Consider the following 17,775-nt stretch of genomic DNA (forward strand, 5'->3'; position numbering starts at 1 on the left):
CCTATAGCGCATGTGTTTGGACTGAAACCGGAGCACCCGGAGGAAACCCACGCCAACACGGGGAGAACATGCAAACTCCACACAGAAACACACACTGACCCAGCCGAGACTCAAACCAGCGACCTTGCTGTGAGGCCACCCTACTAAGCCACCGTGTCACCCCTCGGTTTTCCATTTCAGCCAAGAATCTTTATTTTGGTGCATCCCTAACACACACACACACACACACACACACAGATATCTGCTGTTTCTCCCTCTTGGGTCAGTCATGTGGACTCTCTCTTTCTCTCTCACACACAGGTCAGTAATGTGGACTCGGATCAGCCGATGCTCAGCCAGAGTCAGTGTGCAGCATTTGCAGACGGGCGGCTCGCGGTGCCCAACATCATCCTGACCGGTCAGTCACACACACTCACACACACACACACACACACACACACACACACACACACACACACACACACACACACACACACACACACACACGTATGTTAATATTGAAGGAGGAAATAATCACCTGTGTTCAGTAAAACACAGTCGCCCCTTTCACACATACAGACCTTTACAGAATATTACCGGCATGTTTCTGGGAAGGTGTGTGTGTGTGTGTGTGTAAACAGACCCTTTTTGGAAATACTGGTAAATTTGTTCTGGCTATTTTCCAGAAAGAGCCGTTGTAACATTAGCAGTAAAGAGTGCTGCTCTGTGTGAACGCAGAAGGAAGATTGCCGGAAAGATTGTGAACGTGCTGATGTGAGACATCTACTTTAGCCAATCAGAGTACTCAGACACATTCACGTGCGCGCTGTTCATGAATATAAAAGCCTTTGAGTATTGTTCCAGACACATTTAGCTGCTGGATGATAGTCAGATCATGTTTCTGTGTTCCTCCTTAACGCCAACTGTGTGATTAATCATGGATAAGATGCTTATGATTAGCCGCTGTTTGTTTATCTTCAAGCTCTGCTTCCTTCAGTTGCGTGACGCGTCGTGTGTGCACGTGAAGCAGCCGGCGAGCGCCAGCACACACACACATCATGCACATCTCGACATGTGAAAGTGTTTCTTCACATCTCTTTATCGAAGTTGTTCACAACACCGATCATCCTCAGAGTTTGTCGTCAGATGTGTTATTATTTCTGGCTAATGATGTGAGAGTTTTCCGCTCTTCTGGTCGGATGTGTGAACGCTCTTTACTGGAGATATTCCGCCTGTGTGAACAGCGCTTTCCTGAAAGTCACTCAGGGAATTTTCCGGATATTTACTGTATCACTGTGTGAAAGGGGCTAGTGTTTGCTTCCTGGTTAGCGGATGACAGCATCTTCCTGGTTTAATAGTGATGTTGATTTGCTGCTTCACTGGCTGATCGTGCTGCTCTCAGTAATGATGATGATGGGGATAATGAGGTGGTCATATCCATATTTTCCTGAGATTAACAGTGATTTAAATGTACTTTTTGAGGCACATATTGAACAGTTGTGTTCTGTATGTCAGTATGGTCATGAAATATATACTAATTATTATTATTATTGAAAATATATTGAAGTTATTACTGAAAATTACAATAATAAACTGCAGCACTGCTGTCAGACTCACTGCAAAACAATTATAAGATTGGAAGAATACAAGAGTGTGTTTGTCTTTGTGTTTATTTCTGTGTGTGTGTGTGTGTGTGTGTGTGTGTGTGTGTGTGTGTGTGTTTGACTGTGTGTGTCTTTGTGTTTGTCTGTGTCTCGGACTGTTTGTGTGTTTGTTTCTACTTACATGTGTGTGTGTGTGTGTGTGTGTGTGTGTTTTACTATGTCTGTCTGTGCGTGTTTGACTATTTTTGTTTGTTTTTGTGTGTGTCTGTGTTTGTCTGTGCCTCTACTTGCACGTGTGTGTGTGTGTGTGTGTGTTTGACTATTTTTGTTTGTGTGTGTCTCTGTGTTTGTCCCTCTGTGTGTGTGTGTTTGACTATTTGTGTGTGTGTGTGTGTGTGTGTGTGTGTGTCTGTGTTTGTCCCTCTACGTGTGTGTGTGTGTGTGTGTGTGTGTTTGACTATTTGTGTGTGTGTGTGTGTGTGTGTGTGTGTGTGTGTGTGTGTGTCTGTGTTTGTCCCTCTACGTGTGTGTGTGTGTGTGTTTGACTTTTTGTGTGTGGGTGTCTTTGTGTTTGTCTGTGCCTCTACTTGTTTGTTTGTGTGTGTGTGTGTGTGTGTGTGTGTGTGTGTGTGTTTTATTGCTTTTGTTTGTGTGTGTCTTTGTGTTTGTGCCTCTTTGTGTGTGTTTGACTATTTTTGTTTGTTTGTGTCTCTGTGTATACTCATGGATGTTCATTGTGTGTGTGCGTGCATGCGTGCGTGTGTGTGTGTGTCTCTGTCTGTGTCTATGTGTGTGTCTCTCTCTGTGTGTGTGTGTGTGTGTGTGTGTGTGTGTGTGTGTGTGTGTCTGTCTGTCTGTCTGTCTATGTCTATGTGTGTGTGTCTGTGTCTATGTGTGTGTCTCTCTGTGTGTGTGTCTGTCTGTGTCTATGTGTGTGTCTCTGTCTCTGTGTGTGTCTCTGTCTATGTCTATGTGTGTGTCTCTGTCTGTGTGTGTGTGTGTGTGTGAGCAGATTCTCCGTCCGGTCTCTCCCGGGAGATCACCAGTGCTCTGTCTGCCGTCCCAGGCTTCGAGATGGAGCCGTTCTGCTCGGAGGACCGGCTTCAGATGGAGCCACTAGCGCTGGAGGGTCTGATGCTAGCTGACGGAGACCTGCTGTTGGCGGACCCGGCGGTGGAGGACTCCTTCCGCTCAGACCACCTCAAATGACGTCCGAAAAACCAAAAAACTGCAGGACGTGAGTGTGTGAACGTCCGAACGAGACCAGCATGCGGCACTACGGGTCGAGCGCCGGCAGCTTCAGTCTCAGCCGCATGCTAACTAGCCCTTTAACCCTCTGCGCTTCTCAGACCATCCACTTCCTGTTACAAGCATCGCCGCATGATGACTGATGGCAGCGCGAGGAGCTGAACGTTTATCCCAGCATGCACTGGAGCACAGCAGGTGAATGCAGGACACACACACACACACACACACTTACTGCTGAAGCCTTCGCCGTTTGGCTCGTGATCAAACACTGTGACACTTTCGCAACATGCAGCCAATCACGCGAGTCCGGGGCGGAGCCATCTGTCTGACTGACCAATGACAGAGAGAGGATTCTGTTTGTGTTCAGAATAGCGCACTGCAGTATACAGCACACGCAGAAACCACATCCCATAATGCACTGTGCGCCAGTTATGCTGGATTCACATCAAATGCAGATTATTTAATGAAGACAGCCCACACAGGGCATGTTTTATAGGCTATTTTGAAGGAGAACACGTTTTGTTTTCGGCTAGAAAGCAGTAAAAGAGGAGCGACGGTGTTCTGAGATATCCCGACTGCCAGTGTTGGGGTAACACATTACCAGCAGCGCGAGTATTACTTTAATAAGTAACGAGTATAGTAACTTTTACAAAATAAGTAATAATATTTGAGTGACTTTTTCAGCATAATTAATTAGCTTTCAAAAATAAATTGCTGAATTAAAATGGAAGTGTTCACCATTAATCACACAGTCAATAAGAGAACAGGGTCATTATTTTGAACACATCGAAGAAAAGAAAAGGTGATTATAGTGTCAGTGGACAGGGATTTTAAACTTCATAATCAATCATCTGTATGTACGGCATGTACAGCTCTGGGGTCAGTTCTTCATACGTGGATTACTCAGTTAGCTACATTTAGTTATTGACGTTTTGACATGATCCAGGATCGTTTGGTTCTTCAAGCTCTTCTGAGAGTTGTTGTCAGAGCAGCAGTTCTGGTAGCTCAAACCTGCTCGGGATCAGACTCACCCTATATTAACAGGATTGGATCGGTGATACTGAAAGCATGTGCCGAATGCTGATATCCTACAGTAGTAGCCTATATAGGTTATATACACTCGGCAAAATAGTTTATTTATAAAGAGCTGATTTATATACACTTATGATTTATATTAATTAATAATATTTCATATTTAATAATTAATAATATTTATGTTTATATACATACAAGTTTACAAATTATATCAATAAGACGTCTGCAATCTGAAAATGAAAGAACAAAAAGGGGCTGGTTCTCCCCAAAGAGAACATTTAATATGGACCTTTTAGATTACTATATGAAGGTACTGACCCAGCTTTAGTGCAGTTTCAGTATGATAGTGGACATACACAATATTCCATGCTTTTTTTGTTTGTTTGTTTTTTATAAAGTAATAGCACAGTAATGCAGTCCTGCACGTGTTGACAGCTGATACGCCGGTGATTTGATGCTTTGCAGAGGTTGCAGCAGACACCTTTCCCAAAATGCTTTTTGATGCAAAATAATTTAAATTTGCAGATAAAGAAACGTGAACAGGCCTGCTCTACTGTAATAAAGAGGGTGGCGCAGTGGGTAGCATGATCGCCTCACAGCAAGAAGGTCGCTGGTTTGAACCGATTGGGACCGGCTGGGTCAGTTGGCATTTCTGTGTGGAGTTTGCATGTTCTCCCCGCAATGGCCTTTGTTTCCTTCGGGTGCTCCAGTTTCCCCCACAGTCCAAAAGACATTTGGTTTAGGTAAATTGGGTTGGCCATGGTGTGTGTGTGTGAATGAGTGTGTATGGATGTTTCCCAGAGATGGGTTGCAGCTGGAAGGGCATCCGCTGCTTTAAACATATGCTGGATAAGTTGTCGGTTCATTCCGCTGTGGTGACCCCTGATTAATAAAGGGACTAAGCTGAAAAGAAAATGAAAGACTGAATCTGGTTTGTCGTGGGGAGCACGCATGAAATGTTCCCCATTAAAAGTGAAAGTGCCAAACTGCAGTGAAGTCGACAAATTAAAAACGAAGGACCCGAAATTAGATGAAACTCTGGAGTTTGGTCTGGAGTATAGCGTGCTGACGCAATGACTGAATCATCAAATGATGAGCTATAACATGTAGAACGAGATCATGTCATCATTAGATTAAGGCAAATAATTCCATTACTGATGTGCATGTAAACGTAGTCAGTGTCTGAAAATGCGTATACAGCACAAAACAGTGTTCCACAATGCATTGTGCTCGACATCTGCCTGGTTCATACCCAATGTAAATTAATTATTCGTGAGAGTCGTTCACCGAGAGTCAGTGTCAATTCTCAAGTACAGGAGAATGGTGCACAGTTGACCTCAAATGCCTTTTCAAAATGTAAAAATAAACATTTTTAAATTAACTTAAGGGGGAAAATGTGCATCGGGCTGAGTTGTCCAGTTCCATGTGGACCCGTCATTGTTTATTTTTATTATTTGTGCACTAAAGCTGCACAATAACTGATATTTGAATCAGGTTTAATTCTGTAAAAATGTTTTTATAAGCAAAAATGAGGTGAAAAGCACCCTGTGCGTCATCGAGCGAGCGACACATTCGTTTCTGCATTTCATGTGAATCCGTCATTATTTATTTACATTGTATTTGCAACAGCATGCACTAGATATAACCCTGCCGGGCCTACGCCACCCAACCCGCTCCGAGCCGGTATCGAACCGGCGACCTTCCGCATGGGAGTCAGGTGCTGTACCAAGGAGGCTAACGACCACGACCTCACGCAGCTGTCACTAGAGCACCTATAGAGGTCAGAGGAGTGAGGTTTACCAGCACAGCACACACTAGCTGGCCTCCGTTACATAGAGCTGTACAATAATTGAGATTTGATCACACTAGCGACGTTTCCATCCTCCATTTTTAAGTGCATTCTGAATATGCGCATTAAACATAGGTAGATGGAATGATGCCCATACATGTTAAAAATGCGCATATAAAACATGCCTGCGCATAACTGAGGAGGATAAACGTTTTATTCAATGAGAAGAGATGCGCATAAACTACGATGGAAACACTTTTACCGAACAAACTCCAGTGTGCGCATTAATGAAGGTCATGTGATGTTGTGATAAGAGATCATGTGATGATGATAGTGGTGTGTGAATGGACAATCCAGCAGGCTGAGCACACTGCAGAACAGCTGACGTGTTGGTCTGCTCTGCCTGAACTGTCTCAGTGTCAGTGTTAATATATGATTAATGACGTCTTTTATACCTGAATCCAGTTTTGGCGATAAATAAATGAGATTTATCATCATGAACACAGCTAATGTTCGTGTGTGTGAAAATAAAAGTCCTCGTCAGCGCCCGGTTGAGCTGTAATGCAGAGGTTATTATTAAAATACTTTCACAATGAGCATCGAGGCGTTTCAGACACATGATTTAACCAGTAATACCGCGGTAAACTGATGAGGTTTAGTGTGTGTGTTGTGCGCTGTGAGCTGGTACTCTGTTCTGAACACAAACACACACCAATGTGAACATGTTTATCCCAGCAGCCTTTGTGTTTGTGTTCCTTCAGTAACTAGAGTGTGTGTGTGTGTGTGTGTGTGTCTGTGTGTGTGTATGCGCATGTGCTGAACAACTGAAGCCATGAACCTAGATGACCAAATCTGTGTGTGTGTGTGTGTGTGTGTGAGAGAGAGAGGGAGTGAAAGAGTGTGTGTTTATCTGCATATGTGTATGTGTGTGTGCGTGCATCCGTGTGTGAGCATACACTGGTGTATATGTGTGCACGTGCATATGTTTGTGTTTAAGTTTGTGCTTTTGTGTTCATGCGCAAACGTTTGTGTGTGAGCGAGTTTGTGTGTGAATGTGTGCATGCAGATGTGTGTGGTGTGTTTGCATGCATGTATTTGTGTGCATGCACGTGTTTGAGGGCGTGTGTGTGCGTGCGATAATGTTTGTGTACAAACATGGGTGTCTGTGTGTGTGCTTGCATGCAAATGTGTGTATGTGCATATGTGTATGAGAAAGGGTGCGTAAGTGTGTGTGCATGTGTGTGTGGTATTTGTGTGTATGAGAGAGTTTTAGTTTTAGTGTGTCTGTATGTGTGTGTGCAATTGTGTCTGCGAGTGTGAGTGTGTGTGTGTCTGCGTGCATGTGCATATGTGTTTGAGAGTGTGTGTGTGTGCATGCATATATCAATGTGCACATACATGTACATGTGTGGTCTGTGTGTTTGTGTGTACATATATATGCGTGTGTGTGTGTGTGTGTGATGGGTCATGTGATCAGGCTGTCCGCTGCTGCTCTGTTCTGCCTGTATTTGCACGATGATGCTCGAGCAGAGGCCATATTCAGCGGAGCAGGTGTTTTTCTGCGCATGATGAGGTTTATTTTGGATTAAAGTTGCTCTGGCTGCTCTACATCTGCAGAAATGTGTTTGTATATAGAGATTAAACAGTATATATGTGGAGGAAGAAGAGCTGTTCTGATCTCACACAGACAGCACGGATCAGTGTGTGTGTGTTCAGCTCAGTCTGATACCAGGAGTTCATCACTGCAGCCAGGATCAGTCATAAACAAGTGTAGAAACTCATGTCTTACAGCTAGAACAAGTCTGTTATATTATATTTTGCACCAAGAATATATATATATATATGTATGTATGTATGTTTTTAAATACATCAAGAATAAATGACTTATTTTGCAATGATGTGTTCAGGTATATTGGTGTGAAGCCCCTGACAGAAGCTGAAGTGTTTTTCTGTTTTTAATATTTCCCAGATGATGTTGAGCAAGGAAATGTTCACAGTGTGTCTGATAATATTTGTTCTTCTGGAGAAAGTCTGATTTGTTTTATTTCAGCTAGAATAAAAGCAGTTTTTATTTTTTTAAACAGCATTTTAAGCTCAATATTATTAGCCCCTTTAAGACATATTTGTTTTTGGATAGTCTACAGCAGTGATTCTTACAGTGGGGTCGTGAGACAGTGAGAGGGGGGGTGTAGGGTTGCTTGGTGATTTCATATATATTTTATTAAACTATTAGAATGATCATATTTGATCCATTATTATATTTTATTTGCGACCCCTGGGGTTATTATGCTAGATTAACATGACAGCAGTCGCTGCAGCAGATTGATTTTGCGGTACAATATTAACCTTTGACACCTTTATGGCTCTCGCATACATTAAAAATGAAGGCCACGACTGAACAAGGAGGATGATCTGCAAGTGGCTCCACATTAAACCAAGAATAGTCTTGTGCTGTAAACATTGTGCTCAGCATTCTCATCAGGTGAGGTTAATGTTGAATTAAACAATTGAGTATTGATTATGAAAACAAATGCATGGTTGCTTATAAGGTTCCCACTGGTGTGTGTGTGTGTGTGTGTGTGTGTGTGTGTGTGTGTGTGTGTGTGTGTGTGTGTGTGTGTGTGTGTGTGTGTGTGTGTGTGTGTGTGTGTAATATGTGGATGCTTATAACCATCTCCGAGCATAGTGGGGGTGATGAGTCACTGCAGGTGTTATTTTAGGGGTCACGGGCTGCAGTTTGAGAACCCCTGGTCTCCAGAACAAACCATCATTATACAATAACTTGCCTATATACCCTAACCTGCCTAGTTACCCTAATTACCCTAGTGAAGCCTTTAAATGTCACTTTAAGCTGTATAGAAGTGTCTTGAAGAATATCTAGTCTAATATTATTTACTGTCATCATGACAAAGAGAAAATAAATCAGTTATTAGAGATGAGTTATTAACACTGTTATGTGCAGAAATGTGTTGGAGAAATCTGCTCTCTGATACACAGAAATTGGGGAAAAAATAAACAAGCGGTCTGATAATTCTGACTTCAACTGTAGACCTTAAGCAAAGTAGAAAGAGTTTGTCCTGATAAAATAATTCCCCAAACAGCTGTCAAAACTGACCAGAAACAATACATTTTATTCTGTCATTAATTTATATATATAAATTCATCACAATGGAAATTGTTTTAGTTGTATAATATTTGTTAGTGATGCATGCACAGATTACAGAATTACCAAAGCAATTTAAAGAATGGTGTAAGAATTGAAATATTACCAATATTTTTGATGTCTTTGACAATTCAAAACATGAGCTGAAGACAGGGCCAATGGACTCCACAACCCACCAGGGGGGAATGCGGGAAAAACCAGTTCCTGCTGCATTTGCATCTGAGTATGCTGAAACTCAGCTTCATCCCCCCAACTCACACATATGGTCATTTCAATGTTTGAATGTTCTAAATTAACCAAACTGACTTTAACTATCATGTTTGATATCATTTGAAATGTCTCAGTGCGATTGGTACAATGGTCTCATTCTCTCAGAAACAGACATAATCAACACAATAAATATATAACTTCAGGCATCTTTTGAACCACTGTGAAGGGTGTGACTTTTATAAACACACACCCCCTTCCTTGAGGGAATTCTTGGATTATTTAAGGTAAGGTCTAAGAAAGACTCAGCGCGATTCTGCCTACCCAGATCAGCCCATAACATGGAGCCCAGGCTCCACGTTATGTAAAATTTACACGTTATGTAAAAGGTCAGGAATGCATCTTTTCATCTTGGATTTATCTTTGATAATTTGATGTTTTGTATTGATCGTTTATGAATTGACTGATTGAATTTGGCATAATACATTTACCTGACTAATAAATTATGTTTTGAATCAAACCTCGTGTTATTATCACTGATAAATGTTGTTGTCCATAGCACTGCAAGCCACTGTACAGGTTAGTAACGGACTAAAACATGTTAGACGGAGCAGCGTGGCACGCTATACAATGTTGGTAGAGATCCGACTAACAAATTGGCATTTATTCATGTATACTTGGACTGTAAAAGGCCAGCTATTTAGAACAACAAAATATTGTTGAAACTACTTTAAATGTGGATATTTAGGCCTTCATCTACAATAGTATAATCCTGCGCGATTATTATTAAAATACTTTGTCTTGATTAAGTAGATAACAGATCTATGGGGACCACATAAAAATCTCCTAAATTGAGTAAGTAGTGTTCTGCCTTTCTAGGAGAGTGGTTAATCACCTCTGTTTAATGACCAAGACTGACAAGCTTGTATTAAGAGATTGTATACCCGGCCGGTGCAAGACTCGAGATGCTATTGGAATCTGAGTAAATGAGAATAAGGTATAATAACAAATCAAAAGAATATTCAATCATAATCTAAAATAATGTGAAAGGAAACAAAATAATCTTATCAATGTTTCATAATTGGAGTCAGATAAAACGAGGATAAACATATTAATATTCTAAACCATCTCATACTAAAATTGGAGTCAGATATGAGTTAAGTTTAATATAAATCAACATTGTGCACTGGAAAGACCGAACATGCAGTGAACCTTCATCCACCAGTGGATACCGTCATTGGACCAACTGGCTGGACCCTACAATGGCAATGACTGATCTTTAAGATCACTTTCAACAACTGCAGAAAGAGTCTGAAAGTGCAGAAGCACAGCTTCATCTGGCAGAGGAACCGCTGACCCTGAGCAAACTGCAGCAAACCAAGACCTGACCTGAGATCTGCCTCCTGAAGGCCGCGCTCACACAAGCTGCTCTCTCCACATCAGAGGAGGAGGTCTGAAATTACTGTGGAGTTTTTGACTTTACGTCTTTTATTTTAATTCAATACATCTATATTTGAACCTTGTTATAAATAAATATCCTTGTTCTGATCCGCATAGGAACTTGGTACCCAGTGCTCAAACAGGAGAGTTAATCACAATGAAGAACTCGAGATATGTAAAGAGCAGAGAGTAGAATAGGCAGTGTGGGGTCAGTATAACTTTATTTTCATTTGAAATGAAAACACAAACATTTAAAACAAACTAAAACCCCAGCCCGTCCTCCTCCAGCAGACCTACAACACCAACACTGTACACTGAGGATGTTTAAAACAAGTTTCAAAACCAAGAGTGCATTGCCTGATCTAACCCAATGATGTAAACCGTTTCTTTAGAACAACCCATTTTCAAGATTTGATCCAATCCCTTATCCAAAATCCCAGTGGATTACTTTCAATAAAACCGAACCCAGATAAAGAGCTATAAAACACTGACAGACAGGCAGAATGTAGGGAACATAAAGCTCCAGACACCACTGATGATGATCAGCTCTCAACACTGATCAACACTATCCTGGAGACTATTGATTACTCCATGGAGAATATTGATCAGCTGATAGATCTGACAGTCCTGCTGGTGAAGTGTCAGAAGAACAGAAGTGCAGGACCCCGCTGCTAGCTTCAGTGTGTGTGAATGCTGGAGAACTGACTGTGGTTGCTGAATGGACTGATGGATTAGATTGATTCCAGTGAGCAGATCAACAGTGTGTTCAGATGCACTGCAGCACAGTGAGACTGACCCCTGCTGGACACTACAGAGAATACACTATTAACAGCACAATCCACACACAACACTGATCATCATCAGTCATCTTTCTGTGTATGGCGCTCCTCCAAGCTCTTTAACCTGACGCTGCAACGTGCACTCGTCTCACCGAACGTCTCACTGAACGTCTCACTGACGTCTTAAAAAATAATTTTTTTTGCTATTAAATCCATGCAATTTAAGACGCAGACGTGACGTTGACGTGACGTTGACGTGACGTTGACGTCACGTAGACGTCACGTAAATCACGTGTGGCAGTGAAGTGTCAAGCCAGACGTTACGCGTGATTCACGTGTAGCAGTGAAGTTATTTATTTATTTTTTTGCTATCACGTATCATAACACGCTGCTCACACGGCTCAGTGCAGTGTGTGAGGCAGTGCACAATTTCTTGCCCTTCATACATTCCTCTCAATGGACGTGACATCAACGTCTGACTTGTTACATGACGTCTGCGTCTACCTTTTTTTTTAATATATATATTTTTTCAGCAGTTTTTAGTGCGTCTGTCTGCTTTTTGCCGGCTAACTTATACAATATACAATAATTATGTGCAAATTAAATATAAATATGCTAATATATAATGATATTTGTTTTCAAGATAGCATTAAAACGTATAAAAAATGTATAACAAAAATAACAAATGTCTCCGGAGATAAAGTTTAGGTTGTTTATTAATATATTCATGTCGTTAAGTTTTGTAAAATCCTTTTTTAATTTGTTTTACATTTGAGTCTTATTGTGTTTTAATTTTTTACATGTTCAATGTAGCCTACCGCATTTCAGTGATGACCAACTCATCGATCACTATCGCCTGTTAGATCTGATACTTTTGCTGTAAAATATTAGAAAAATAGAAAATTACATTAACCATTATTGTGTTGTTTTTAAAGCACCTTTCTTTTTTATTTTACGTTTAAAACATATTATTAGGATTCTTTGACAAATAAAAAAAACATAACCTACTTTATTTTTTATTTGTTTCCTTTCTTTTTTGAAAGAAAATGTATATTTTTGTTCAGCAATAATGTTACATTGATAGTATTTATATTTTGAATAATAATTTGCCAGGATTCAATCAATCAATCCTGTAAAAATATCATAGAAAAACATTTAACAGCACAACTTTGACAATACACTGAAGGATCATGCGACATAGTGTCAAAAAATTTTACTTTGCATCACATAAATAAATAAGTATATTAAAATAGAAAAGCATTATTTTAAATTGTAATATTATTTCCTAATATTACCCAAACCCCGAACCATTCATAATAATAACCAAAACAGTGATGTTTAATCCTAAAACGTTGAATAGCCTAATGTTATTTGAAATAATTAAAAATAATAAAAATTTGCTTTAAATGTTACATCTAAACTAAAAACTAAAATCGCCAGTAGGTGGCAGAATGTCACTATTACAGTTTTTCCCAATTGTTTACACACAATTACTTGTACTTCAGAAACAATGACTACAACATGTAACTGATGCACCAACCCCCTGAACCAATGCAGCTTAACTACAAGCACAATTTCTGCTTTACACTCAAATTGCGCGTTTAAAACACTTTTTTCAAAACACTACACACAATTCTCTGCATTTTGCATGCAGAAAATCTCTTGTTTTAACAAGGAACACACTGTCATTCACAATTGTAAAGTCAGTTGTCCTACTTTGCATACTAACTCATCACATGAGTAAACACCTGTCACACAGAATTGCAATTTAGGAATCAGAGCTCATCTGGTTCATAACTGGTACACTGTCCACCCATGTTTTTTAGTTGTTTATCTCCTTCCATATTCTCCATTCCTTAATCATATTGACGATTTTTTTTCCTGCTTGGGGATGGAAAGTGTATGCCGAAATCCACACTTTATTTTTCGTTTTTTACTAACAGTATTCTGTAAATCCTTCTGTTAATGGCAAATGAAGACCACATTATGTGCACCTTTGTGTTGGTTGGGATGAACACTCTGTAAACTGAAAATACTGTAAAATATATTTGGTATTTGTTTGTTTTGTATAAAAACAATATTCTGAAGTATTTTACAATGCATTTCTGTAGGCCTATGTACTGTCTGTAGTAACTGTAACACTAAACGAAAAAGGCTGACAGTAAGTCATTATGATGAATGGAGAAGAAGTGGTCATTGTGTTTTACATTCAGCACATCAGTGTTCAACTGATCTTATAAATGTTGATGTGATGGTTTGTGTGCGTCATTTGAAAACAAAATACCATGTTGAGAAGAAATCACATTGTGTTAATTGTGTTTCATTTTGCAGGAGAATTAAAGGGTTTCACCCTAGAGTTCTGACAATATGAGGCATGCTTTCAGAAAATGTGTGTAAACAATTGGGAAAACTGTAAATTGTGTGGATTTCAGTCATACACACTTTCTATCCCCAAGCAGAAAAAAAATCCTCAATATGATTAAGGAATGGAGAATATGGAAGGAGATAAACAACTAAAAAACATGTGTGGGCAGTGAACCAGTTATAAACCAGATGAGCTCTGATTCCTAAATTGCAATTCTGTGTGACAGGTGTTTACTCATGTGATGAGTTAGTATGCAAAGTAGGAAAACTGACTTTACAATTCTGAATGACAGTGTGTTCCTTGTAAAAACAAGAGCTTTTCTGCATGAAAATTGAGCAAAATGCAGAGAATTGTGTGTTGTGTTTTGAAAAAAGTGTGTTTTTAACCTGCAATTTGAGAGTAAAGCAGGAATTGTGCTTGTAGTTTAGCAGAATTGGTTCAGGGGGTTGGTACATCAGTCACATGTTGTAGTCATTGTGTCTGAAATACAAGTAATTGTGTGTAAAAAAACTGTATGTGAGTCATTGTTCATTTACAGTTTTTTTTTTTTGATTGCTCAAGCACAATTTTGAAATGAAGGCTCATTTTGTCAAAACACTACACACAATTTCCACACACACACACAAACAGCAGAACACATCAGAACTTTTGCAAAATGAAACACTTCATCCAAAACTTTACAACACTGTAACAAAACACAATTTTAACACCGTACAGAACACACACGCCTCATTCAAGATGAATCTGTTTGCTTCATTTACACACTGCTGATCTCAATCTTAAACACTCGTATAATTTCTAACTGACTAATACTGATATAATCTGGGTTTGATTTGTTTCAGAGGTATTGCTACAAAGTACATGAACATACTGTATTCACCAAACAGTGATAGACTGAAAGCTAAATATTGCCCTATCCTAATAAAAACCATACAACAAATGTAAAGTGTTTTATTCAGCTTTCTGGTGATGTGTACATTTCAATATATAAAAAAAATCCCATGCCCTGTCTCCTGTTTACCAATCTTCCTCCCCTCCATGCTTCCTCTTCCATACTGCAACATTGCCTTCAATATTTATTGAAGATTATTTATTTATAGCTCCTGTTTAACATATTTATTGAAGACTTATATTTAACATATGTATTGTAGATAAATATAATAGTTTATACCTAATACCCAGTTACAGTTTTTCATTATTGCTAACACACTAAAATTAAACTTTTCCTACAATTAGCAAAACCGTACACTAATAGAGCAAAACACAAGGCTAGATCTGCACAACTGTAAGCACATTGTCAGCTTCACACTTTTTACAAAACATTACACACAGTCATTTGCAAATCACTAAACACACTAAGATGCTTTTGACAAAGAAATTTTTTCATAATGGAATTTCCTTGCAATTTCAAAGCAAAGGCCTTCAAATGAGCACACACATGAACTATAGGTCAAACACAGCAGTCAGGTGTGCGCACACACTGCTGCAAACTGTAGACACACACACCAATCAGCTGTAACCACAATAAAAGAAGCAATATAGGAATAACCATATATGGCATACCAAAATGTTTATCATTTGTATAAATATTACCGTTTGGAATAAATAGCTATAAATAAGAAAGTTAAAAAGCACTTAATTGCAAATGAAACATAACTGTGGTTAAGTGAAAACACTGATAGAGAATGAATAGGTATAATAAAGCAGAAATAAGAGCAATGTGCTGCAAACCCTTGAAGCAGACGCAGACGTGACGCAGACGTCACGTTAAAGCAGCGGAACAGTAATGTGGCAGACGCAGACGACACGTTCGGCAGACGCAGACGTCACGTTCGGCAGACGCAGACGTCACGTTCGGCAGGCGCAGACGTCACGTTCAGTGAGACGAGTGCACGTTGCAGCGTCAAGTTATTGACCCATTCCGTACGCCATATCTGTGTGTGTGTGTGTGTGTGCGTGCGTGCGTGCGTGTGTGTGTCCCCCGTCCGAGTGAAATAAACACCGCAGATCCTGAAGCGGAGCCTGCAGGCTGTCTATGATGTGTTCCTCCAGTTGTTGTTGTTTTGATGCGCAGGGGACGAGTGTGTCAGTGGCGTAGCGGACGGGCCCGCAGGGCACGCACCGCGGGGGGGCCCCGCATGATTAGGGGGCCCCGCGTCGTCGCGATTTTCAATAAACTCTTGGGAACAACTGTGGTCGGAACCAAAGTTCACACGTCTGTGTTCTCTGAACACCTCTCAAGCGGTGGACTACTTCATTCTGATTGCTTGCCGCCAATGTTGCCAACTTAGCGACTTTGTCACTAAATATAGCGACTTTTCAGACCCCCCTAGCGACAAATCTAGCGACTTTTTTGTGTGTTATTGGGGATTTTTTTAGACTGTCATTTGTCCATACCGCACCGTCCCTACTCTTCTCAACGAGCTGCGTGTGACGCCGCCGGCCCCCCCCCCGCCTCACAGCACTGACAGGCGGCCCAGTCAGTCCTCGTACAGCAGCCTCTCCCACCTGCAGCCCGAGAGCAGATCACCCCTCTGCGTACCGACGACAAATGATTTAGCACAGGCAGTGTGAAGGTATTTCCCTTGTACTGTCTAACCGATCTGCTTTTACTTTATTTTAACAATTGGACCGTTTATTCTTTTCTTGTTCACAATCACAGATATTTTAGTGACAATTTCTGAACTTGTCTGAGTTTATTACATATAAGAGATTACTGCACATTCACTACACATCTATAATGACATACTGTATTCAAACAGCAATACATTTAGTTAAATAAACATGTTTATATAAAGTGTAGTGCAATTATAATTACCCCTTTATTAATTATAGGCTGTTAAACAAACAGAAGCGGTAGAACGTGATGACGTCAGTGATTTGCAAAATGACGTGTGACGCATCCCCCCCCCCCCCCCCTTCATCAGGGGGCCCGTCAGCAATCCCTGCAGGGGGGCCTCCGCATTTTGCGCTACGCCACTGGAGTGTGTGTTGTACACAATGTCTTGAAATAAGGGCAGGTGACTCTATTGCAATGTTTTAATATATAATCACTGTATTTTACAGAAAATAAAGAGTTTTTGAGTGAATATTTGAGTTTGTTTGGCTTCGTTTCATTCATTCATTTTCCTTCAGCTTAGTCTCTTTATTCATCAGGGGTCGCCACAGCGGAATGAACCACCAACTATTCCAGAAAACGTTTTACACAGCAGATGCCCTTCCATCTGCAACCCAGCAATGAAAAACACCCACACTCATTCACACACACACACACACACAGATTAGTTGATCAGTTCCCCTATAGCGCATGTGTTTGGACTGAAACCGGAGCATCTGGAGGAAACCCACGCCAACATGGGGAGAACATGCAAACTCCACACAGAAACACACACTGACCCAGCTGAGACTCAAACCAGAGACCTTCTTGTTATGAGACCCCACTGCGCCACCGTGCCGCCTCCTCACAGAAAATTAATCTTGATCTAAATCAGAAGAGTTTTGGACACTGAAACTATTCTTTTACCAATGACAATTAATTGTTTTCAGGATATGGCAGGAGGAACTGATATCAGTCATTACTCAGTGATTAGAACCTATAAGTGGACCCAATTTAACCTCAGGTGTTGGTTTAGTGCTGTTTGAACGGGTAAAAGAGCTGCGGAGACACCATTATTATAGCATCATTTTTGTGACACTGTAAAGCAATAATTAATATTTTTACATCCCGGTGAGGGCTGGGCATAGGGGAAGATATTAATAAAATACAGTTTAATGGGTAGTTTAATAAATAATATTAATAATTCTCAGTATAACCGCTGTTTTACATGTGATGCTTGGGGTAGGGGTATAAACGTTAATACAATATAAACAATGGATGATTTAATAATAAATAATCCTCAGCAGGGTGAACATTCATTCATTTATTCATTCATTTTATTTTGACGTTACTATGAGGTTTGGGGTAGGGACATATGCTGATAAAATCCAATTTAATGTGTCATTTAATAAATAAAATGGATAATAATCGGTATAATTACTGTTTGAAACTACTGTGATGTATGGGTTTAGTGTTGGGGTAGGGACAGACATTAAAATACAATTAATGGATAGTTTATTGAAATGATAATCGATAATACTCGCTCCAGTTGTATTCATAGACTCGTATC

The 17,775-nt window shown here is 40.1% G+C and overlaps 1 protein-coding gene across 12 annotated transcripts in view; it reads left to right on the forward strand.

Annotated features, from left to right (window-relative positions):
* Positions 1-3,731, forward strand: part of LOC108179660 (CREB-regulated transcription coactivator 2) — a 23,052-nt gene extending 19,321 nt beyond the window's left edge. For 8 of the 12 annotated variants that reach the window (XM_087288060.1, XM_087288062.1, XM_087288068.1 and 5 more), the window contains 2 exons: positions 301-397; positions 2,596-3,731. In XM_087288060.1, the coding sequence (XP_087144186.1) occupies positions 301-397; positions 2,596-2,792 (294 nt within the window). In that variant the 3' untranslated portion in view covers positions 2,793-3,731. The remainder of the gene's footprint in view (positions 1-300; positions 398-2,595) is intronic. The other 4 variants (XM_087288064.1, XM_087288066.1, XM_087288065.1 and 1 more) reach the window with 1 other exon arrangement.
* The last annotated feature ends 14,044 nt before the right edge of the window (positions 3,732-17,775 follow it).

Source organism: Danio rerio, chromosome 16 (genome assembly GCF_052040795.2).
Source record: "Danio rerio strain M-AB ecotype USA chromosome 16, GRCz13ab, whole genome shotgun sequence".
Classification (NCBI taxonomy): domain Eukaryota; kingdom Metazoa; phylum Chordata; class Actinopteri; order Cypriniformes; family Danionidae; genus Danio; species Danio rerio.